This window comes from Nerophis ophidion, linkage group LG09 (assembly GCF_033978795.1).
Source record: "Nerophis ophidion isolate RoL-2023_Sa linkage group LG09, RoL_Noph_v1.0, whole genome shotgun sequence".
In the NCBI taxonomy this organism is placed as follows: Eukaryota; Metazoa; Chordata; class Actinopteri; order Syngnathiformes; family Syngnathidae; genus Nerophis; species Nerophis ophidion.
Genome location: NC_084619.1, coordinates 57,614,414 through 57,638,631, shown reverse-complemented (window position 1 = coordinate 57,638,631; position 24,218 = coordinate 57,614,414). Strand labels below are relative to the sequence as shown.

At 42.3% G+C, this 24,218-nt stretch overlaps 1 protein-coding gene across 6 annotated transcripts in view; it reads right to left on the bottom strand.

The window, feature by feature from the left end:
* ehbp1 (EH domain binding protein 1) overlaps positions 1–24,218 on the bottom strand; it is a 360,301-nt gene that overhangs the window by 254,860 nt on the left and 81,223 nt on the right. For all 6 annotated transcript variants that reach the window (XM_061911324.1, XM_061911326.1, XM_061911325.1 and 3 more), the window contains exon 6: positions 2,167–2,348. In XM_061911324.1, the coding sequence (XP_061767308.1) occupies positions 2,167–2,348 (182 nt within the window). The remainder of the gene's footprint in view (positions 1–2,166; positions 2,349–24,218) is intronic.

Genomic DNA, 24,218 nt, shown 5'->3' with positions numbered 1-24,218 from the left:
GGTTACGCGCCATCGACCCGGCGTGCACGACACTACAAAGGGCCCCGCCGCACTGCTCTCGTGTGAGTGTGTGGGCGCCTTTAAGTGAAAGTTGCTCTTATGGAATTAGAATGCATAAAAAGGCAAACGCTAGGATAGGGAGCGTGCGTCCTAAAGTTGAAGTTGGTGCAATCAGAGATGCTGAAATGGTTTATTCCATGACTCAATATTGCATCAGTGTACATTAAAATGAAGCAAATTAAATTTTATCAAGTTGTGCCCAACTCATCAAGTCCCGATCCACTGTGTTCTTATTGTTACTTGATAATAATAAAGAATGAAAAACTAAGTCATGGTGCCAATTAGAACTGCAACCTACAATTATTTTGATAGTCGATTAGTGATAATAATAATAATAATAATAATAATAATAGATTTTATTTGTAAAAAGCACTTTATATTGAGCAAACAACCTCAACGTGCTACAGTGTATTAAAAATTTAATAATGAGGTGACGACTTGTCCAGGGTGTACCCTGCCTTCCGCCCGATTGTAGCTGAGATAGGCGCCAGCGACCCCCGCGACCCCGAAAGGGAATAAGCGGTAGAAAATGGATGGATGGATGGATAATAAAACATTAATAATAATACAAATATAATAAAAATAGATAAATATAAAAACTACAACAGCCTAATAGACAGGACGAGTATGCATATATCTATAAAAAGCCTTTATTTAAAAGAAGGGTTTTTAAGCCTTTTTTAAAAGCATCCACAGTCTGAGGTGCCCTCAGGTGGTCAGGGAGAGCGTTCCACAGACTGGTAGCAGCGGAGCAGAAAGCCCGATCTCCCATAGTTTGTAGCTTTGTCCTTGGAGGTTGGAAGAGGTTAGCCTGTTTGGCGCGGAGGTGTCGTGTGGAGGATTTGGGGGTGAGGGGGCCATTTCCATGGAGGTACTGGTGAGTTAGCAGGGAGACTTTGTATTCAACCCCGAGTGGAACAGGAAGCCAGTGAAGGGATTTTAGAGTTGGTGTGATATGGTCGTATTTCTGCACTCTCATCAGGATCCTAGCAGCACTATTCTGAATGTTCTTGCTGGGGATCCCGACAAGAAGTGTGTTGCAGTAGTCGAGCCTGGCTTAGTCAACAACTATCTTAACAATTAGTCGACCCGTCGGATACGGCCTGGCAAATTGACGCTGCTTGAGAATGTACTTGAATTGATGAAGACAAAGTTAGCTGGCTGACTTTTGCTAAAACGATAGTCAAGTTATTTTTCACACAAATACGTCTCACACTGACAAGCTAGCTAGCAAGGTACAAGTCAAGCTAACACTCTGCGTCCTACCTGCAGTTTTCCCACATCATGCTTCTGTATTAAATGCTTGAGCGTATCACAGATGTACTGCCATAACAACAAAGTCTGCTTTGCAAAATGGGGTAGCGAGGGGGGTGTATATTGTAGTGTCCCGGAAGAGTTAGTGCTGCAAGGGTTTCTGGGTATTTGTTCTGTTGTATTTATCTTGTGTTACGGTGCAGATGTTCTCCCGAAATGTGTTTGTCATTCTTGTTTGGTGTGGGTTCACAGTGTGGCGCATATTCGTAACAGTGTTAAAGTTGTTTACACTGCCACTGTATGTGACTTGTATGGCTGTTGACCAAGTATGCCTTGCATTTACTTGTGTGTGTGAAAGGCCGTGCCTTTAAGGTTTATTGGCGCTCTGTACCTCTCCCTACGTCCGTGTACACAGCGGCGTTTTAAAAAGGGATACATTTTACTTTTTGAAACCAGTACCGATAATTTCCGATGTAACATTTTAAAGCATTTATCGGCAGCACAATATTATCGGACATCTTTACTAAAAACTCTTAAAGTCCGGTGCGGCTAATACATGGAACACTTTTTTTTTTTTTTCCTAATCTAAAATTTTGTGTGGCTTATATCCCAGTGCGCTATAAAGTCCGGAAAATAAGGTTAATAGAAATGTGCACACATTGATGAAAACCGTGTCAACAAAATATTCATCTCTATGTCTCTGGACCAAATTAAAAATGAAAGCAATGGTTATTGATAGTTTTGGCTTTGGTTATGTCTACAACCATTTAGGTCGATGTCAGTCAGCCTACCCGGAGGTGTCGGTGTAAACGGGTTCCGCTATGTAACGGGAGGCGAAGGGCAGAGACTTACGTGGCCTTTCCCTCACGCAGAAAGATGCAGGAGAGGGAGAACTGCAGCGTGGCCGACACCACCTTTTTGGAGAGCGGCTTGAACTTGAGTTTGACGTCCGTCTGCGTGGGCATGGGGCTGGCGTACTGCTTCATGTTGATGCTGCTGGTGGCCAAGGCCTTCCTCCGGCCAGAGGGAGACTCCTGCAAGGGGGAAACAAGGAGGCGATGACAAGGGAGAACTTCCAGGTGAGGAAATACAGTGGAATCTCAATTTACGAACTTAGCTGGTTCTTGAACAGGGTTCGCAAGTGGCAAATTTTGAATAGTGAAGCAAAATTCTCCATAAGAAAATATAAATATGAATAAAAGTCCACATTTAAGTTAAGGTTTTGTACACTTTTAACACAATATGAAGTGCTGCACAATACTGTATATCAAAGAAACATAACGAGGCAAGGGATGGATCAACATTTTATTTATCAACAAACTAAAACAAGCTGAATTGTCCGGGATGCGTTGGTCTGCCAACACGCGCACACACACAGAAGTCACTTTGGTGTCCTCACAACAGATCAGAAATCACAAAAATCCTGAACTGATACAAAAATAAACATTTAAAAAGTAAAAACCGCCCACATTAACAGCGACAGAGGGAGAGAAGGAAAATATTTTATGTTTTTCCAGAAAAGTCCAGTCTAATCACAACAACAAAAACTCGCTCTGGTAGAAAGCCTGCTTTGATAATTCTTTCAAACTTGTGAGCGCCGTAAATGTCAACTCGCACATGTTGTAAATTCCGGACTATTAGCCGCTAGTTTTTTCCTACGCTTTAAACGGTCTGTAAAATGGTGTGGCTAATACATGGATTTTTCTTTGCTGACTGCAATAAGTCAAATAGTTTTCATGAGACACATTCAAAGACACTTAAATGGTGTGCTATTGTTTGTACTACGTCGCCATCGGTTTGCAGTCTGCAGTCTTAGGCTTTGAACTAAAAGTAAAGGGCCGTTCTGTCTTCTAATCGTCCATAGCATGTCTACTCGTATGGGTTTTTAATTCATCGCTTCAAGCAACATTTTTAAGTTTTACAATATAACAAACAATTCTTACTTACTACACTGTCCCATGTGTGACGCCTGTAGGAGTGCTTTCATGTATATTTGTATGTGCTGCCAGCTAATCGATGCTAACATGCTAAGCTAATCGACGCTAACATGCTATTTATCAGCGGTGCTAAAGCAGACATGGCACAGAGATGTATGGATAACCTGCAGATGCATTTGCAACGATAGTCAACGAAATCACAAAAGTGAGTTTTGTTGATGTTGACTGGCAGCTAATCGATGCTAACATGCTATGCTAATCGATGCTAACATGCTATTTACCAGCGGTGCTAAAGCAGACATGGCACAGAGATGTATGGATAACCTGCAGATGCATTTGCAACTATATTACGTTTCCTTCCACCCATATTCAATGCGAAACAAACACTTACCAATCGACGGATTTAAGTTGCTCCAGTGTCACGAGATGCGAAAGTCCTGATCGTTTGGTCCGCACATTTTACCGGCGATGCTAACGCAGCTATTCGGCCATGCTATGGCTATGAATAGTGTCAATAGCTATTTGCTCAATAGCTTAATTTTCTTCAATACTTTCATACTCCAACCATCCGTTTCAATACATGCGTAATCTGTTGAATCGCTTAAGCCGCTGAAATCCGAGTCTGAATCCGAGCTAATGTCTCTATATCTTGCTGTGCTATTCCCATTGTTTGTTTACATTGGCAGCACTGTATGACGTCACAGGGAAATGGATAGTGGTTTGGAAGATAGCGAAAATAAGGCACTTTAAAGCTTTATTTAGGGATATTCCGAAACCGGTAAAATTTTGAAAATAATTTCAAAAAATACAACAAGCCACTGGGAACTGATTTTTATTGTTTATAACCCTTTTGAAATTGTGATAATGTTCCCCTTTAAGTCTGTTTGGCTGATTGGAGAGCTAGCTTCCGCAGCTAGTGGATCCATGAAAATGATTTCTGTCTTACTACACATTACAGGCACCGTTTGGAAACAATTAAAGTATGTAAACAAACATTTGCTAAATCTTTCCTTGTAAAAAAAACAACAAAAAAACTTATTTCACAACGTGAGTACACACATATATATATATATATATATATATATATATATATAAATATATATATATATATATATATATATATATATATATATAAATATATATATATATATATATATATATATATATATATACATATATATATATATACACTCATACAGAGGGGCAAACAAGTATTTAGTCAGCCACCAATTGTGCAAGTTCTCCCACTTAAAATGATGACAGAGGTCTGTAATTTTCCTCATAGGAACACTTCAACTGTGAGAGACAGAATGTGAAAAATCCAGGAATTCACATTGTAGGAATTTTAAAGAATTTATTTGTAAATTATGGTGGAAAATAAGTATTTGGTCACTTCAAACAAGGAAGATTTTTGGCTCTCACAGACCTGTAACTTCTTCTTTAAGAAGCTCTTCTGTCCTCCACTCGTTACCTGTATTAATGGAACCTGTTTGAACTTGTTATCTGTATAAGACACCTGTCCACAGCCTCAAACAGTCAGACTCCAAAATCCACTATGGCCAAGACAAAAGAGCTGTCAAAGGACACCAGGAAAATAATTGTAGACCTGCACCAGACTGGGAAGAGTGAATCTACAATAGGCAAGCAGCTTGGTGTGAAAAAATCAACTGTGGGAGCAATTATCAGAAAATGGAAGACATACAAGACCACTGACAATGTCCCTCGATCTGGGGCTCCACGCAAGATCTCATCCCGTAGGGTCAAAATGATCATGAGAACAGTGAGCAAAAATCCCAGAACCACACAGGGGGACCTGGTGAAAGACCTGCAGAGAGCTGGGACCAAAGTAACAAAGGTTACCACCAGTAACACACTACGCCGACAGGGAATCTAATCCTACAGTGCCAGACGTGTCCCCCTGCTTAAGCCAGTGCATGTCCAGGCCCGTATGAAGTTTGCCAGAGAGCACATGGATGATACAGCAGAAGATTGGGAGAATGTCATGTGGTCAGATGAAACCAAAATAGCCCCAATACATCACTGCTCTCGAGAAGATCTGCACAGAGGAATGGGCCAAAATACCAGCTACTGTGTGTACAAACCTGGTAAAGACCTATAGTAATCGTTTGACCTCTGTTATTGCCAACAAAGGTTATATTGTATTGAGTTGAATTTTTGTTATCGACTAAATACTTATTCTCCACCATAATTTACAAATAAATTCTTTAAAATTCCTTCAATGTGAATTCATGGATTGTTATTTTCACATTCTGTCTCTCACAGCTGAAGTGTAGCTATGATGAAAATTACAGACCTCTGTCATCATTTTAAGTGGGAGAACTTGGACAATCGGTGGCTGACTAAATACTTTTTTGCCCCACTGTATATAATAGTCTCCTTTTCAGGTGAGAGAGAATGCTAAAGGCAGTGCCTTTAAGGCACGCCCCCAATATTGTTATCCGGGTGGAAAATCGGAAGTAATTCGGGAAAATGGTTGCCCCAGGAGATTTTCGGGAGGAGCACTGAATTTCGGGAGTCTCCTGGGAAAATCGGGAGGGTTGGCAAGTATGAGCGTGGTACAAAACGCCACCAAATATCAAACATTAAGACACACCGACTGAGAATCCGCGTCCAAATCCTTGGACTGCTCCTTTCATAAAAAGCAGGCATGCACGGTCGGCGAGAGACGACGGCAAACACGTCTGGGCCCCGGGGACGACCTCTCTCGCGCACACAAAGCCAAACAAAAAGCAAAGAGGTGACGTGGCTCGGAGAGCACATATACATATACGCAGACGTCGGCGTGTGGGCCAGATAACGCGATAGCATCCCCTTAACGTTTTCCCCCACGATGTCTTCAGGCGCAAATCTCGGGAGGATCTCTCTGTGCGAAGAAAACTCAATCTGGGGCCTTATCGCGGAGGTCCACGGGGGATTTGTTCATATGCACACACACGCGCACACACACACATATTTATGCGGGCTCGAGCTAGGATTCAGACGCCAACTAAAAGCTATAGAAATTGTGTTTGGTGAACAAAACACCTTTTTCAAAAGCAACATATATGTTAGCAAGATGGCGCACAAACAAGGAGGCAGATTGTTCGCAAACTCGCCAAAAGGGGTTTCTCGCATGATCCGAAGGAGAAAGCTTTACATCTTGGGACAGATCTGTTTAACATAGTAAAGAGGCGCATTCTTCTTCTCTTTTTTTTCCTCCCTTTTCTCTCCCATTGAATTTGGCAGGGATCGACGCTCTCAGACTTCCAGCTCACTCAAAAGGATTATGTAAAAAACTGCCTGCTCTCGAGTAAAGGGAAAAGGAAAAAGCTGTCCCGGAACCTCAAGTCATTCAAAACCACGCTTTGGGGGACAAAAAAAGGAAGGTGGTCTGAAGCCGACGGGCCCCCCTGAGGGGGGGTCATGTGAAGAAAGCTTTCAGGTGCAACGACATTTTGGACACACTGGACCGCCTTGGCCAGCCTCTCTTCTCGGCGAATGCGCTGTACTTTTTTTTAAACGTCAAGTAGAACGTCCAGTGTTGACTTGGCCTGGGAGATATGGTAAAAAAAATATATATATCACCATTGTTGTTTATATATCATCCGACCTTGATTAATATCACAATTTTTGTTTTTTAATTAAAGTTGGATTGTCCCACGCAGGATTATAGCGAGTACCGTTGCATCTCTACTGTTTACTGGGGGTGTAATGGTACGTGTATTTGTATTGAACCGTTTCGGTACGGGGGTTTCGGTTCGGTACGGGGGTTTACCGAACGAGTTTCTAAGCTAAAGTCTTAACAAGCTGCTTTGCTTCTTCTGCCTCTGTGTCAGCACCTTGCATTGTCCCACCCACAGAACCATCTGATTGGTTACATATATAGCGGTAACAGCCAATCAGCAGTGCGTATTCAGAGCGCAAGTAGTAAATGCTTCAGCGTCGAGCAGATAGGTGTTTACCAGGTGAGCATAAGGCAACGTACTTTCCCCAAATGATAATAAACACCTGCCAGTCAACTACTACTAACATCACTATGAGCCCGTTCACCTTCTAGAAACTTATACTGCAGCTCGGCTTGCTCGCAGTTCTGGCTTGAGGTGAAGGCTAATTAGCTTTTAGCGTAACATTAGCTCATTTTGTGGTGTGTGTGTGTGTGTGTGTGTGTGTTTTACGGACAGAAAAGCTTTGCATGGCAGGGTCCCTGCGATCACATGTTGATAAAAATATAACATTTACATAATAAAAATCAACTACAGGCTTCCCAAATGCTGTGATAAATTAAGCATGATGAGTTGACTGTTTAATGTTGCACTTTTTATATGTATAAGAAAAGTTTTGTCATTTTATTTAATCTGAGCAACGAGTTGAGGCAGTTTAATGTTGATTAACGTGGGCAGAATTATTATAGTGTTCCCAATTTTAAAAGGATAAATCCATTGTTTACAAATTTGGTAAATAAATAACCAAAAAATGTATATTTTGTTGTTTTCTTACTGTACCGAATATTAACTGAACCTTGACCTCTAAACCGAGATCCGTACCGAACCGAAATGTTTGTGTACTGTTACACCCCTACTGTTTACCACTGCAGTATCTTGTAAAAGACGTTTCCGCCATGTTTGATTGAGGTAATATATGCTAACAGTTGAGAACTGTCATTTTGTTCACATATATCATGGGTATCAAACTCTGGCCCGCTGGCCAAATTCCGCCCGCAGTGTAATTTAATTTGGCCCTTGAGGCAATATCAAATTAACATTAGAGCTGGCCCGCCGCATTCACCGCTTATACTCATACTTGCCAACCGTCGTGATTTTCCCGGGAGACTCCCGAAGTTCAGTGCCCTTCCTGAAAATCTCCCGGGGCAACCATTCTCCCGAATTTATCCCCGGACAACAATATTGGGGTCGTGTCTTAAAGGCACTGCCTTTAGCGTTCTCCACAAACTGTCGTTCCGTCCGCTTTTCCTGTATACATACAGCGTGCCGGCCAAGTCACATGGTATATGCAGCTTGTACACACACACACACACACACACACACACACACACACACACACACGAGAATGCAAGGCATACTTGGTCAACAGCCATACAGGTCACACTGAGGGTGGCCGTATAAACAACTTTAACACTGTTACAAATATGCGCCACACTGTGAAGTCACACCAAACAAGAATGACAAACACATTTCGGGAGAACAACCGCACCGTTACAGAACATGAACACAACAGAACAAATACCCAAAAACCCTTGCAGGACTAACTCTTCCGGGACGCTACAATATACACCACCGCTACCACCAAACCCCCGCTACCCTTCCAACACCGAACACCTCATTGTCGTTTTATTTTCTAATTGATTAGCTTGTGGAAAAAGTTAATATTGATATTTACCTCAGAAGGCTGCAAATAGAAAAGAGGCATTACATTTTCATTTAAATTTTATGTGATGTGCCATTGATATTTTTTAATTATTATTATTATAATTTGAAATTTGATTTTGCATGTCACTATAAAGTTATATAGGTCTTGCTTGTTCAATATTCAATGAAAAATTAGTTTGGGTCCCTATTAAAAGGTTAATTTCTTCAACCTTGGCCTGCGGCTTTGTTCAGTTTTAAATTTTGGCCCACTTTGTATTCGAGTTTGACACCCCTGATATATATAATTGCGCTCACAAGAGGTGTAACCATACAGGTAGACCCCGTTACAGTCCATACTTAGTTTTAGGACCACGTTTTGCTTCTTTTTTAGTACACTTTATGGGAGTAAAAGAGAAAAACTTTTTTTCCTCTCAAGTTTTTTGCTTGTCATCACAAAAATTCTGCAGTTAATCAAATACAATTTGTGTATAAACAGGGGTTTTTGTGTGGCGCCTCACCTTGAAAACAAGGTTGTTGTTTTTTTAACTTGAAAACAAAATAAAGTAATAAATTGTACCCCTCACAAGAAATCACACAAAGTCTGACACTATTTTTAATTTTTGTTCCCAAACAAACGGCACGATTCCAACAGGTTTTACCTCCCATGCAAAGACTTTTGTGTCGTGTGTCGGCGCTTCACCGGACACACAACAACACTTCCTCATTCTCTGCCAATCACCTTCCAGGCACGGATGGTGTGTTTGCAAAATGGGAAAAACTAACATCAAATCCCAACCACACAAACATAACACGTTAACATTAGCAGATCGTAACAGTATGACTTGATGTATATAGCCTATTATTTGCGCACTATAGACAAGTGTTGTACCTTGAAACTTTGATCACCAAAAACCACACTACCAAAACCGGATGAAAACAAAAGGCAAGCCATTGTCTGGAGCATTGCAAGCATGACTGTGATGTGAACGTGATTCTTATATATATTGCAGATATACCAGCACACAGTAGTCTACAAAATGTGCCATTGTCTGGAGCATTGTCAGCATGTCTGTGATGTGGATGTGATTCTTATATATATATACTGCAGATATACCCGCACGCAGCCGTCTACAAAATGTGCAAATATTAAGAGTAAAGTGGCGGCTTTTAAGAAGAGAAAGTCCAACTAGCGCAACAGCGCCAAGCAAGTATGAAGTCATGCTCCCTGCAGCCTCTTTTGTCAGGGACATCGAGGGGCAGAAGTAGTCTCTAACACGAGTACATGCTATAATAACACCAGAAGAAGATGGCAGATTTGTTGCTAATTGTTTTTATTTTTAAAAAGTCATTAAAAGTCTGTTTAACACTTGAAAAAATCTCAAAAAATCACCTTGTACAAAATAATATGGCAAAATGATAAATATGCAGTGGGGCAAAAAAGTATTTAGTCAGCCACCGATTGTGCAAGTTCTCCCACTTAAAATGATGACAGAGGTCTGCAATTTTCATCATAGGTACACTTCAACTGTGAGAGACAGAATGTGAAAAAACATCTAGGAATTCAATTGAAGAAATTTTTAAGAATTTATTTGTAAATTATGGTGGACAATAAGATTTTGGTCAACCATTCAAAGCTCTCACTGATGGAAGGAGGTTTCGGCTTAAAATCTCACAATACATGGCCCCCATTCATTCTTTCCTTAACACGGATCAATCGTCCTGTCCCTTTAGCAGAAAAACAGCACCAAAGCATGATGTTTCCACCCCCGTGCTTCACAGTAGGTATGGTGTTCTTGGGATGCAACTCAGTATTTTTTTTCCTCCAAACACGATAAGTTGAGTTTATACCAAAAAGTTATATTTTGGTTTCATCTGACCACAATACATTCTCCCAATCCTCTGATGTATCATCCATGTATCCATTTTGCTAGAAACTGAACTTGTCGTATTTGGAGGAGGAAGAATACTGAGTTGCATCCCAAGAACACCATACCTACTGTGACGCATGGGGGTAGAAACATGCTTTGGGGCTGTTTTTCTGAGAAGGGGGACAGGGCGATTGATCCGTGTTAAGAAAGAATCAATGGGGCCATGTATCGTGAGATTTTGAGCCAAAACCTCCTTCCATCAGTGAGAGCTTTGAATGGTTGACCAAATACTTATTTTCCACCATAATTTACAAATACATTCTTAAAAATATGCATTCCCAAAGTATGTGGGCTCTATTGATAACCTCACTAACAACTTTAACGACGCCCTGCGCGAAACCATTGATAACATAGCACCGCTAAAGTTAAAAAAGGCTCCAAAAAAGCGCACCCCGTGGTTTACAGAAGAAACTAGAGCTCAGAAATTATTATGTAGAAAGCTGGAACGCAAATGGCGCACGACTAAACTTGAGGTGCACCATCAAGCATGGAGTGATGGTTTAATAACTTATAAACGCATGCTTACCTTAGCTAAAGCTAAATATTACTCAAATCTCATCCACCGTAATAAAAACGATCCTAAATTTTTGTTTAGTACGGTAGCATCGCTAACCCAACAAGGGACTCCTTCCAGTAGCTCAACCCACTCAGCTGATGACTTTATGCAATTCTTTAGTAAGAAAATTGAAGTCATTAGAAAGGAGATTAAAGACAATGCGTCCCAGGTACAACGGGGTTCATTTAACACTGACACGATTGTATATATGGCGGATACTGCCCTCCAAAATAGTTTCTCTCGTTTTGAGGAAATAACATTAGAGGAATTGTTACAACGTGTAAATGGAATAAAACAGACAACATGTTTACTTGACCCTCTTCCTGGGAAACTGATCAAGGAGCTCTTTGTATTATTAGGTCCATCAGTGCTAAATATTATAAACTTATCACTCTCCTCGGGCACTGTTCCCCTAGCATTCAAAAAAGCGGTTATTCATCCTCTTCTTAAAAGACCTAACCTCGATCCTGACCTCATGGTAAACTACCGACCGGTGTCTCACCTTCCCTTTATTTCAAAAATCCTCGAAAAAATTGTTGCGGAGCAGTTAAATGAACACTTAGCGTCTAACAATCTATGTGAAACCTTTCAATCCGGTTTCAGGGCAAATCACTCCACGGAGACAGCCCTCGCAAAAATGACTAATGATCTATTGCTAACGATGGATTCTGATGCGTCATCTATGTTGCTGCTCCTCGATCTTAGCGCTGCTTTCGATACCGTCGATCATAATATTTTATTAGAACGTATCAAAACACGAATTGGTATGTCAGACTTAGCCCTGTCTTGGTTTAACTCTTATCTTACTGATAGGATGCAGTGTGTCTCCCATAACAATGTGACCTCGGACTACGTTAAGGTAACGTGTGGAGTTCCCCAGGGTTCGGTCCTTGGCCCTGCACTCTTCAGCATCTACATGCTGCCGCTAGGTGACATCATACGCAAATACGGTATTAGCTTTCACTGTTATGCTGATGACACCCAACTCTACATGCCCCTAAAGCTGACCAACACGCCGGATTGTAGTCAGCTGGAGGCGTGTCTTAATGAAATTAAACAATGGATGTCCGCTAACTTTTTGCAACTCAACGCCAAAAAAACGGAAATGCTGATTATCGGTCCTGCTAGACACCGAACTCTATTTAATAATACAACTCTAACATTTGACAACCAAACAATTAAACAAGGCGACACGGTAAAGAATCTGGGTATTATCTTCGACCCAACTCTCTCCTTTGAGGCACACATTAAAAGCGTTACTAAAACGGCCTTCTTTCATCTCCGTAATATCGCTAAAATTCGCTCCATTCTGTCCACTAAAGACGCTGAGATCATTATCCATGCGTTTGTTACGTCTCGCCTCGACTACTGTAACGTACTATTTTCGGGTCTCCCCATGTCTAGCATTAAAAGATTACAGTTGGTACAAAATGCGGCTGCTAGACTTTTGACAAGAACAAGAAAGTTTGATCACATTACGCCTGTACTGGCTCACCTGCACTGGCTTCCTGTGCACTTAAGATGTGACTTTAAGGTTTTACTACTTACGTATAAAATACTACACGGTCTAGCTCCATCCTATCTTGCCGATTGTATTGCACCATATGTCCCGGCAAGAAATCTGCGTTCAAAGGACTCCGGCTTGTTAGTGATTCCCAAAGCCCAAAAAAAGTCTGCGGGCTATAGAGCGTTTTCCGTTCGGGCTCCAGTACTCTGGAATGCCCTCCCGGTAACAGTTCGAGATGCCACCTCAGTAGAAGCATTTAAGTCTTACCTTAAAACTCATTTGTATACTCTAGCCTTTAAATAGACTCCCTTTTTAGACCAGTTGATCTGCCGTTTCTTTTCTTTTTCTTCTATGTCCCACTCTCCCTTGTGGAGGGGGTCCGGTCCGATCCGGTGGCCATGTACTGCTTGCCTGTGTATCGGCTGGGGACATCTCTGCGATGCTGATCCGCCTCCGTTTGGGATGGTTTCCTGCTGGCTCCGCTGTGAACGGGACTCTCGCTGCTGTGTTGGATCCGCTTTGGACTGGACTCTCGCGACTGTGTTGGATCCATTGTGGATTGAACTTTCACAGTATCATGTTAGACCCGCTCGACATCCATTGCTTTCCTCCTCTCTAAGGTTCTCATAGTCATTGTCACCGACGTCCCACTGGGTCATTATTGTCACCGATGTCCCACTGGGTGTGAGTTTTCCTTGCCCTTATGTGGGCCTACCGAGGATGTCGTGGTGGTTTGTGCAGCCCTTTGAGACACTAGTGATTTAGGGCTATATAAGTAAACATTGATTGATTGATTGATTAATAAAAATTCCTACAATGTGAATTCCTGGATTTTTTTTTCACATTCTGTCTCTCACAGTTGAAGTGTACCTATGATGAAAATTACAGACCTCTGTCATTATTTTAAGTGGGAGAACTTGCACAATCGGTGGCTGACTAAATACTTTTTTTCCCCACTGTATATGTATGTATATATATATATATATATATATATATATATATATATATATATATATAGATTTGAGAGAAGTGCGGTAGCGCGCTTGCAGCAGCAAAGGTTACCGCCTCTGGCAATGGTGTCGAGGGCGGGGGCACTATCGGCTGGGAGCGGGGCATGTGCGGGACGGCGAGACACAGCTGGCAGGTGATTCGATTTCACAGGTGGTACGTGTTAATCTAATCATCTTTTAACAGCGAGCGGCCAGCGGAGGAAGGAGAGTTGAGAGAGACTGGAGAAAAAAGTACATGAAAAATTGTGCTTGAAATATGCATGGAAAAATAAAACCGTGTTAAAACGGCACGCCTGGTTCCTGTGACGTGATATCCGTGGAACGGGTAGGGTTCGACTTCCACAATATGTATACATATTTTAGCCTTTTTAAAGAAAATCATATCATCATAGCAATGTATGCAAAGTACTTGATGTCATGAGACCACGCCCCCACCACGACAGGTACCTGGGCGGTTTAAGGGAAACCCTGTGTATACGACTTTTATTTCAAGTTAACATTTACTAAACAACACTTTGAAATGGTAAATTAGTTGCATTCTTTGATTACTCGTATAAGTCAGTGCTTCTCACAGGTGCTCTGGCAGACAACAAACTGTGACCCAGGTTGTGGGGTTTAAAACCCAAATACTGTAGCTTATATTCAATGACAGTACCTTAAAATGGAGTTTCATATTGGAGGTACTGTAAAATAATGTGAACCAACACATAAAACAAGTTAAATGATTATTTAAGGGCAAAACTTTTTTTTTTTTCATCCACCAACTTTGTACAAAAAGTGTCTGTGTTTTCGTACATTTGATATTAGAAGAGTTTAATCTGATTCAGAATATTCATAGATATAAAAATGCCTGTTTCTGATTAAATTAGTGGGTGTGTCTATTCTCCCAGTTGGAACCTATAAAGGCTTCTGGTGCCTGCAAGTCCGCCTTCAGGGCAGGATTACTGGTGAGCTGCAGCAGATAGTGAAACTAAAGTCGCAGCTCCTTCTAAATGTTGTGTTTCAACTTCTATGCTAGTGTTAGTCATATTTCTGTATTTTTTTTCTTCTGGGCTGTACTTCCAGATGTGTAAGGAGGAAGCGGCACGACGCTGATTGAACATTCATTACACTCGTGACGAGAATGACTTTTGAGGTCGCGCACAGGGACACCAACACTTTCACATAAACACACAAAAAGGTGCAAACACTGACAAACACACACACAGGATAAGAGCAAGCATGTTTACTACTGCGGTAACTTCTGTCAGACATCCATCCATCCATCTTCTTCCGCTTATCCGAGGTCGGGTCGTGGGGGCAGCAGCCTAAGCAGGGAAGCCCAAACTTTCCTCTCCCCAGCCACTTCGTCCAGCTCCTCACGGGGGATCCCGAGACGTCCCCAGGTCAGCCGGGAGACATAGTCTTCCTAACGTGTCCTGGGTCTTCCCCGTGGCCTCCTATCAGTTGGACGTGCCCTAAACACCTCCTTAGGGAGGCGTTCGGGTGGCATCCTAACCAGATGCCTGAACTACCTCATCTGGCTCATCTCGATGTGGAGGAGCAGCAACTTTACTTTAAGCTCCCCCGGATGGCAGAGCTTCTCACCCAATCTCTAAGGGAGAGCCCCGCCACACGGCGGAGGAAACTCATTTCGGCCGCTTGTACCCGTGATCTTGTCCTTTCGGTCATAACCCAAAGCTCATATAGGTGAGGATGGGAACGTAGATCAACCGGTAAATTGAGAGTTTTGCCTTCCGGCTCAGCTCCTTCTTCACCACAACGGATCGATACAGCGTCCGTATTACTGAAGACGCCGCACTGATCCGCCTGTCGATTTCACGATCCACTCTTCCCTCACTCGTGAACAAGACTCCGAGGTACTTGAACTCCTCCACTTGGGGCAGAGTCTCCTCCCCAACCCAGAGATGGCACTCCGCCCTTTTCCGGGCGAGAACCATGGACTCGGACTTGGAGGTGCTGATTCCCATCCCGGTCGCTTCACACTCGGCCTCAAACCAATCCAGTGAGAGCTGAAGATCCTGGCCAGATGAAGCCATCAGGACCACATCACCTGCAAAAAGCATATACCTAATCCTGCAGCCACCAAACCAGATCCCCTCAACACTTAGACTGCGCCTAGAAATTCTGTCCATAAAAGTTATGGGCAGCCATGGCGGAGTCCAACCCTCACTGGAAACGTGTCCTACTTACTGCCGGCAATGCGGACCAAGCTCTGACACTGATCGTACAGGGAGTAGACCACCAGAATTAGCCAGTCCGATACCCTATACTCTCTGAGGACTCCCCACACGACTTCCCGAGGGACACCGTCGAATGCCTTCCCCAAATCCACAAAGCACATGTAGACTGGTTGGGCAAACTCCCATGCAACCTCAAGGAGCCTGCCAAGAGTATAGAGCTGGTCCACAGTTCCACGACCAGGACGAAAACCACACTTCGGACAGACATTTCAGTTAAAAATGCTGACAGTTGATCACCGAGATCAAACTCAAATTCATCGCGATCATCGATCACGATCATATAACCTCCCAGCCCGATAGTCTACTTCTATAAACTTTTCCCAGCGAGGGACAAACCGAGAAAAATTGCATCGTATTTTTGACTTTCTTCATTGTGAAGCAATCTTTGTGAGTTCCTTGGCCGCAAGCAAACATTTGTAAATTGGGGTTCCCCGAAAAAACTTTTACACTTCCGATACCACACATGCTTTTATTGTATTGTAGTTTGGAACGTTAGAAAAAGTTTGATCAAGTGAAATTACCAAATTATAGATAGGAAAACACTAACCTTATGACAGACATACGCTATTTAAGTGGAAACTTGCTTATGGTGACACATAGTGGTCACAATAATTCATTAAAGGCCTACTGAAACCCACTACTACCGACCACGCAGTCTGATAGTTTATATATCAATGATGAAATATTACCATTGCAACACATGCCAATACGGCCGGTTTAGTTTACTAAATTACAATTTTAAATTTCCTGCAGAGTTTCCTGTTGAAAATGTCGCAGAATGATGACGCGTGTTTGTGACGTTATTGGTTGGAAGGGACATATTAACCAACACCACTTGCGGCTAAAAGCCGCCTCTTTTCATCGCGCATTTACACAGTATTTTGGACATATCTGTTGCTGAATCTTTTGCAATTTATTCAATTAATAATGGAGAAGTCAAAGTAGAAAGATGGAGGTCGGAAGCTTTAGCCTTTAGCCACACAAACACACGGTGTTTCCTTGTTTAAAATTCCCGGAGGTGAAGCTTTACTATGGATCAGAGCGGTCAAGCGAACATGGTTGCCGACCACTTGTCAACCGGCATGTTTAGGTGAGAAAATTGTGGTAAAAAGTCGCCTCTTACCGGAGATCAGCGGAGCTAGCGCCGTCCATGCAGCTGCCGTGACTTCCCTCAGAGACTGGCGTCAACACACCCGTGGACACACCCCTCCGACTATCATGTACTATTTAACTCACTAAAACACTAGCAACACAATAGAAAGATAAGGGATTTCCCAGAATTATCCTAGTAAATGTGTCTAAAAACATCTGAATCGCTCCCAATGCAATGGCCTTTTTTTTTTTTAACTTTTTTTTTTGTAGTACTTCACTATCAATATCCTCATCCACGAATCTTTCATCCTCGCTCAAAATAATGGGGAAATTGTCGCTTTCTCGGTTCGAATAGCTCTTGATGCTGGAGGCTCACATTAGAAATAATGTGATGATGTGAGGAGCCCGACAACCCATGACGCCATCTTTTGCTATTTCCGGTAAAGACAGGGCTTTTTTATTAGCGACCAAAAGTTGCGAACTTTATCGTCAATGTTCTCTACTAAATCCTTTCAGCAAAAATATGGCAATATTGCGAAATGATCAAGTATGACACATAGAACGGACCTGCCATCCCCGTTTAAATAAGAAAATCTCATTTCAGTAGGCCTTTAAATTAAGGTCACAACGCAGCAAGTTCAATGATGCGGACACGTTTGTTTCTGGATATTTTCTAATCCGCTTCTGCCTTGGAGACTTTGTATGTTTAAGTAATATGGAACTATAATTATTTGATACTTGTTTATATTGACAAATGTGCTGTTTTACACTCTAATATTGTTCAATGAAGAACACTTGTATATATGATGATGTCACATTGGCCACGCCCCAACCGCCACGTATATAGCGGCAATCTAAGACAAAGCCTTCAATTTACATATTAATGAAGACAGAGATGCAAAATGGATTGCACAACTTATACTGCTGCTCACTTAACAGACGCGATCCAATTGCACACCTTTAGTAGATCGGCTTTGCGTGTGCTGGTTTGCACTTGTTTTAGTACACGCAAACCTTTAAAGGCCTGCTGAAATAAGATTTTCTTATTTAAACGAGGATAGCAGGTCCATTCTATGTGTCATACTTGATCATTTCGCAATATTGCCATATGTTTGCTTAAAGGATTTCGCAAAGAACATCGACGATAAAGTTCGCAACTTTTGGTAGCTAATAAAAAAGCTTTGCCTTTATCGGAAGTCACAGACGATGTGCGCGTGACGTCACAAGTTGTAGGGCTCCTCACATCCTCACATTGTTTACAATGTGTGCCATCAGCAGTAAGAGCAATTCGGACCGAGAAAGCGACAATTTCCCCATTAATTTGTGCGAGGATGAAAGATTCGTGGATGAGGATATTGATAGTGAAGGACTAGAATAAACATTTAAAAAAACAAAAAAAAAAAACAACAAAAACAGGTGAGGGCAAGTGAGAGCGATTCAGATGTTTTTAGACACATTTACTAGGATAATTCTGGAAAATGCCTTATCTGCTTATTGTGTTACTAGTGTTTTAGTAAGATTAAATAGTACCCGAAGTCGGAGGGGTGTGGCCACGGGTGTCTTGATGCCAGAGTCTCTGAGGGAAGTCACGCAGCTGCATGGACGGCGCAAGCGCCGCTGATCTCCGGTAAGAGGCGACTTTATACCACAATTTTCTCACCGAAAACTACCGGTAGACAAGTAGTCGGGATCCATGTTCGCTTGACCGCTCTGATCCATAATAAAGCTTCACCTCCGGGAATTTTAAACAAGGAAACACCGGCTGTGTTTGTGTGGCTAAAAGCTAAAGCTTCCCACCTCCATCTTTCTACTTTGACTTCTCCATTATTAATTGAACAAATTGCAAAAGATTCAGCAACACAGATTTCCAGAATACTGTGTAATTATGCGATTTAAGCGGACTACTTATAGCTTGGATCGGGCTGGAAAATAATGTTCGCTACAACCCGAGACGTCAAACGCACGCGTCAACATACCGCGACGTTTTCAACACGACACTTCGCGGGAAATTGCAATTTAGTAAAATAAAAAGGCCGTGTTGGCATGTGTTGCAATGTTAATATTTCATCATTGATTTATAAACTATCAGACTGCGTGGTCGGTACAGTAGGCCTTTAATATATATTGCATTGCGACGCAGCATTTTCTGTTGGAAGAAGTAGAACGCGAGAAGCTGAATGTGTGACATGCAACATTTCAACAATCAATTTCGATCGTTTCTCCAATATATAAACGATGAGTGGCCAAGATTAGAAATAGCTCTTTCCTACCGCTTCTACCCTGCATTTATACGTCTTCCTGCTATCGTCCTATCGGGCCTTCCATATCCCACCTGCAGATACAAATAATTACAGGGGGAAAAAAGGAGTACAGAAGAATCCGACTGGCGAGGCCACTTGACATTTTACCGCTGACATTTGAGCCTCGTCACTGGAGTGGGGTAAACGCAAAGACGTATCAACACGTCGTCGATGAGCTGGTCCAAAGAAGAGCCCATCAGGAGGAGAAAAAAATAAAAAACTCTTATCTCTCCGCAGATTACCACGGGGCTATTATACTAAGCTAATAGCACGTGTAGATACTTTATGAATGAATCTGCTAAAAGCGGCAAACACTTAAGAAGAAGGGGATTTGCTAAAGATGAGCATGGCAGAGGATGGAGGGAGGGTGGGGGGGTATGGGAAATAGTCAAAGATATGCTAATATGTCAGCAAAATGAATGACAAACATTTCAACACATTCAAACAATGGGAATCGGTGGCCGTTTTCCCCCGGACGCCGCTTGTCAGTCAAAGCACGGGTGCCTGGATGTGTTTGGGACGAGGTATACGGGGGCGAGGCGGGGGCGTCCCTGGGATTAGAGCGACGAGGAGGTGGCGACAATGTGCGAGATGAAAAGACGGGGCGATACACAGGTTTCGTTTATTACAGAGGATAAGACTATATCAATATGCTCTTTCTTTTCTGAGCCCGGAGAATAACTAATAAATTGTGTGTGTGTGTGTGTGTGTGTGTGTGTGTGTGTGTGTGTGTGTGTGTGACAAGGAAAAGAGAAACTAGTTTTTAAAAAGGCTAAGAGAGGCCAGTGGATGACAGAGGAGGGGAGATGGCTGTATGCTGCCCCCTGGCGGCAGCTCCATGTAAGTGCAGCAGTGCCACATAAATGAACTACAAGGCATGATCAAACATGGAAAATTAAAACAAAAATACGCTTACAAAGCTTAAAACTGTCTTCTTTTTGTATTCTCCCGAAATGAAAGACTTTAATTGGTGTATGTTTGTGTGTGGCGCTACCAGTCCTGCCCCTTTCACCCGGTGCCAGCTGGCCCGGGATCGATCCACAGATGCTCCCCTGGTGGGGGGCCAGGGGTCAGGGCAGCAGGGGTGCCCAGGGGTCCCGCTGAACCCCTCTGCCCCAAAATGCCAATGGGACGGGCTGAGGGGGAGGGGGGTTTGTGACTAAGAGATGGATTAATTAGACTGAGTGCTAACAGGAGCTGGCTGCTTTGTGAAGACACACACACGCACGCACACACACACAACTCAGACTGTGATGAAAACAAAGCAACACACACACACCAATCAACTAATGGCTTTTTAACACAAGTCAGAAGTCAATTGCTTTCTAATAAGAACAAACATGGTCGATGTTCCCTATTGATCCGCTGTAGCGCCACCTTTGCTCACAATTTAGCATCATCATTCGCTCCAAAAACGCCAAACCGTCCGTCTCATTGGTGTCAACCGCAAAGGCGGTGCAATGAATTTGTGTGAACGTTTTGTTGTGCGGGTGACAAACAGTCCAAAGGGAAACCGGTGGTACATCAGCGACAGGTGGATCGCTGAAAAAGATGCTGACGCGATACATAGGAGGAAGTGATGAATCACATCTAACTGATGATTATCAGACTTAAGCCTTATGCCGCAGAAACAAAAACAACTCTAAGCTTGTGGGGGGGAGTGGGGGGGTGGGGGAGGCGACTGGGAAAAGGACATACTCAGTACGTTTCAGACTGGAGACGTTCCAAAAGTCATCTTGTGTTTTTCCAAGGACTGTTGGAAGTCCATCCATCCATTTTCTACCGCTTATTCCCTTTTGGGGTCACGACTGGGAAAAGGACATACTCAGCACGTTTCAGACTGGAGACGTTCCAAAAGTCATCTTGTGTTTTTCCAAGGACTGTTGGAAGTCCATCCATCCATTTTCTACGGCTTATTCCCATTTGGGGTCACGGGGGGCGCTGGCGCCTATCTCAGCTACAATCGGGCGGAAGGCGGCGTACACCCTGGACAAGTCGCCACGTCATCGCAGGGCCAACACAGATAGACAGACAACATTCACACTCACATTCACACACTAGGGCCAATTTAGTGTTGCCAATCAACCTATCCCCAGGTGCATGTCTTTAGAAGTGGGAGGAAGCCGGAGTACCCGGAGGGAGCCCACGCATTCACGGGGAGAACATGCAAACTCCACACAGAAAGATCCAGAGCCTGGATTTGAACCCAGGACTGCAGGAACTTCGTATTGTGAGGCAGACGCACTAACCCCTCTGCCACCGTGAAGCCACTGTTGGAAGTGAACAATATTTTTTTGTAGGGTTGTCAAACTTAACCCGATAACGCGATTGTTATTAAGTGGAGATGACGATAAATGCTTTAATATGTAATATCGGAAATGATGGGTATCGGTTTCAAAAAGTAAAATTTATGACTTCTTAAAACACGGACGTAGGGAGAAGTACAGAGCGCCAATAATCCTTGAAGGCACTGCCTTTGTGTCCCAGCCCAATCACATAATATCTACGGCTTTTCACACACACAAGTGAATGCAAGCCATACATGCTCAACAGCCATACAGGTCACACTGAGGGTGGCCGTATAAACAACTTTAAAACTGTTACAAATATGTGCCACACTGTGAACCCACACCAAACAAGAATGACAAACACATTTCGGGAGAACACCCGGAACATAGCACAACATAAACACAACAAAACAAATAGCCTGGACCCCTTGCAGCACTAACTCTTCCGGGACGCTACAATATACAACCCCCACCCCCAACCCCGCCTACTTTAATTTTCCTGAAGGAACTCTCCTGAAGGAATCAATAAAGTACTATCTATCTATCTACCTCAACCACCTCCTGCTCTCTCAGGGCGAGCAAGTCCCAAATTCCAAGCAACTGTTTTGAGGCATGTTTTAAAAAAAATGCACTTTGTGACTTCAATAATAAATATGGCAGTGCCATGTTGGCACTTCTTTCCATAACTTGAACTGATTTATTTTGGAAAACCTTGTTACATTTTTCAATGCATCCAGCGCGGCATCACAACAAAATTAGGCATAATAATGTGTTAATTCCACGACTCTATATATCGGTATCGGTTGATATGGGAATCGGTAATTAAAAGTTGGACAATATCGGAATATCGGCAAAAAAGCCATTATCGGACATCTCTATTAGTAAGTTATTGTATTGTTCATTATGTTAGGTAAAACACAGTGTTCAGAATCAAAATCCATCCATCCATCCATTTTCTACCGCGTATTCCCTTTCGGGGTCGCGGGGGGCGCTGGCGCCTATCTCAGCTACAATTGGGCGGAAGGCAGGGTACACCCTGGACAAGTCGCCATCTCATCGCAGGGCCAACACAGATAGACAGACAACATTCACACTCACATTCACACACTAGGGCCAATTTAGTGTTGCCAATCAACCTATCCCCAGGTGCATGTCTTTGGAAGTGGGAGGAAGCCGGAGTACCCGGAGGGAACCCACGCATTCACAGGGAGGACAGAATCAGAATCACTTTATTAATTCCAGAAGGGAAATTAAGATTTTCAGCACAATCCCACTCAAGAGCAGACAAACATTACACGACTGCAGGGATGTCAAACTGGTTTTCATTGAGGGCCACATAGCAGTTATGGCTGCCATCAGAGGGCCAGTTGTAACAGTGAATAAGATATGAACTTGCCTCTGGATTTCATTATTAATTAGATACATTGTTTTAAGTAGAATGTCCATTTTACAGAAAAACTTTACATTTACAAAATTTTACCGTAAAATAGTGTTGTTGTTGTTTTTGTTTTTTTTACAACATTTTACGGTAAATGAAAAAACAGTACCACTGTTTTTTACGGAAAAAGCTGGCAGCTTAGTTGCCAGAATTTTTGTGTTAAATTGACATTGCTTTTACACCATTATATTGTTAATGGAAAAACAGCATAGGTTCCTTCTTTTATTCTGGCAACTTCGCTGCCAGTTTTTCTACCGTAAAAACAAATGTACTGTCTTTCCATTCACAGTAATACACCGTTAAAAGCAACAACCGTAGATTTTACAGTCAAAAACTGGCAGCTCAGTTAACAGAATTTTAACGCACAAAACAGTAGTCATTTTTTGTTTTTATTTACAGTAATATGCTGTTAAGAACACTGTAAAATGTATTGTTATTTTTATTAATTTGACAGGTAGTTGGCTGTAAAGATAAGTATTTTTATTTATTTTTATTTGGACAAAAACATTTTTGGAAAGTATGATAACACTAATATTTGATGCAATGTTGGATACTATTCAAGTTTAAAAGGCATGCAATTTCAAGCAGTACATATATTTTTCTGTCAAAATGAAAAAAATCCATTACATTTAGTGAGAAAATATGAAGTACTTTGTTGACACATATCATTTCCAGGTGTTTGCGGGGCAGACAAAATGATGTGGCGGGCCAGATTAGGCCCCCCGGCCTTGAGTTTGACACCTGTGTGCTACTGTATGTCATCATGCCATTTGTAACGAAACTGTCTAATAAACAGGGCAAATAAACATTATCCATAAATGTAAATACATATCTTTGTGTTTTTGTTCATTATTAATAACGTTTCGACTTGTTCTCTTGACATTGGGCCTTCAGCTTTTACCTAATCATACAATAGATGGTTTGTAGTCTGAAACATGTACGGTAGATTCAATCAGAGTTTCTGAAACATAGGGCCTGTTCCCACTGTTGGGCCCCATGACCATTCCCTCGAATATCTGTTTCTCAGTGTGGTCCGTGTAGGCTGCAGCGGTACTCTGTTGTAATACAACTTTCCACCACTTGTGGCAGTAATGACGATTTCAAACAAACAGAAGAAGTCTGGAACTCAAATCATAAAGAAGTCTCTTTTATAGTCTACAAAGTGTTAAAGCTGTTTTCATTTACACTTTAATTGTATTGACAGTTTATTTAAGAAACACATTCATTATTAATTTAGTT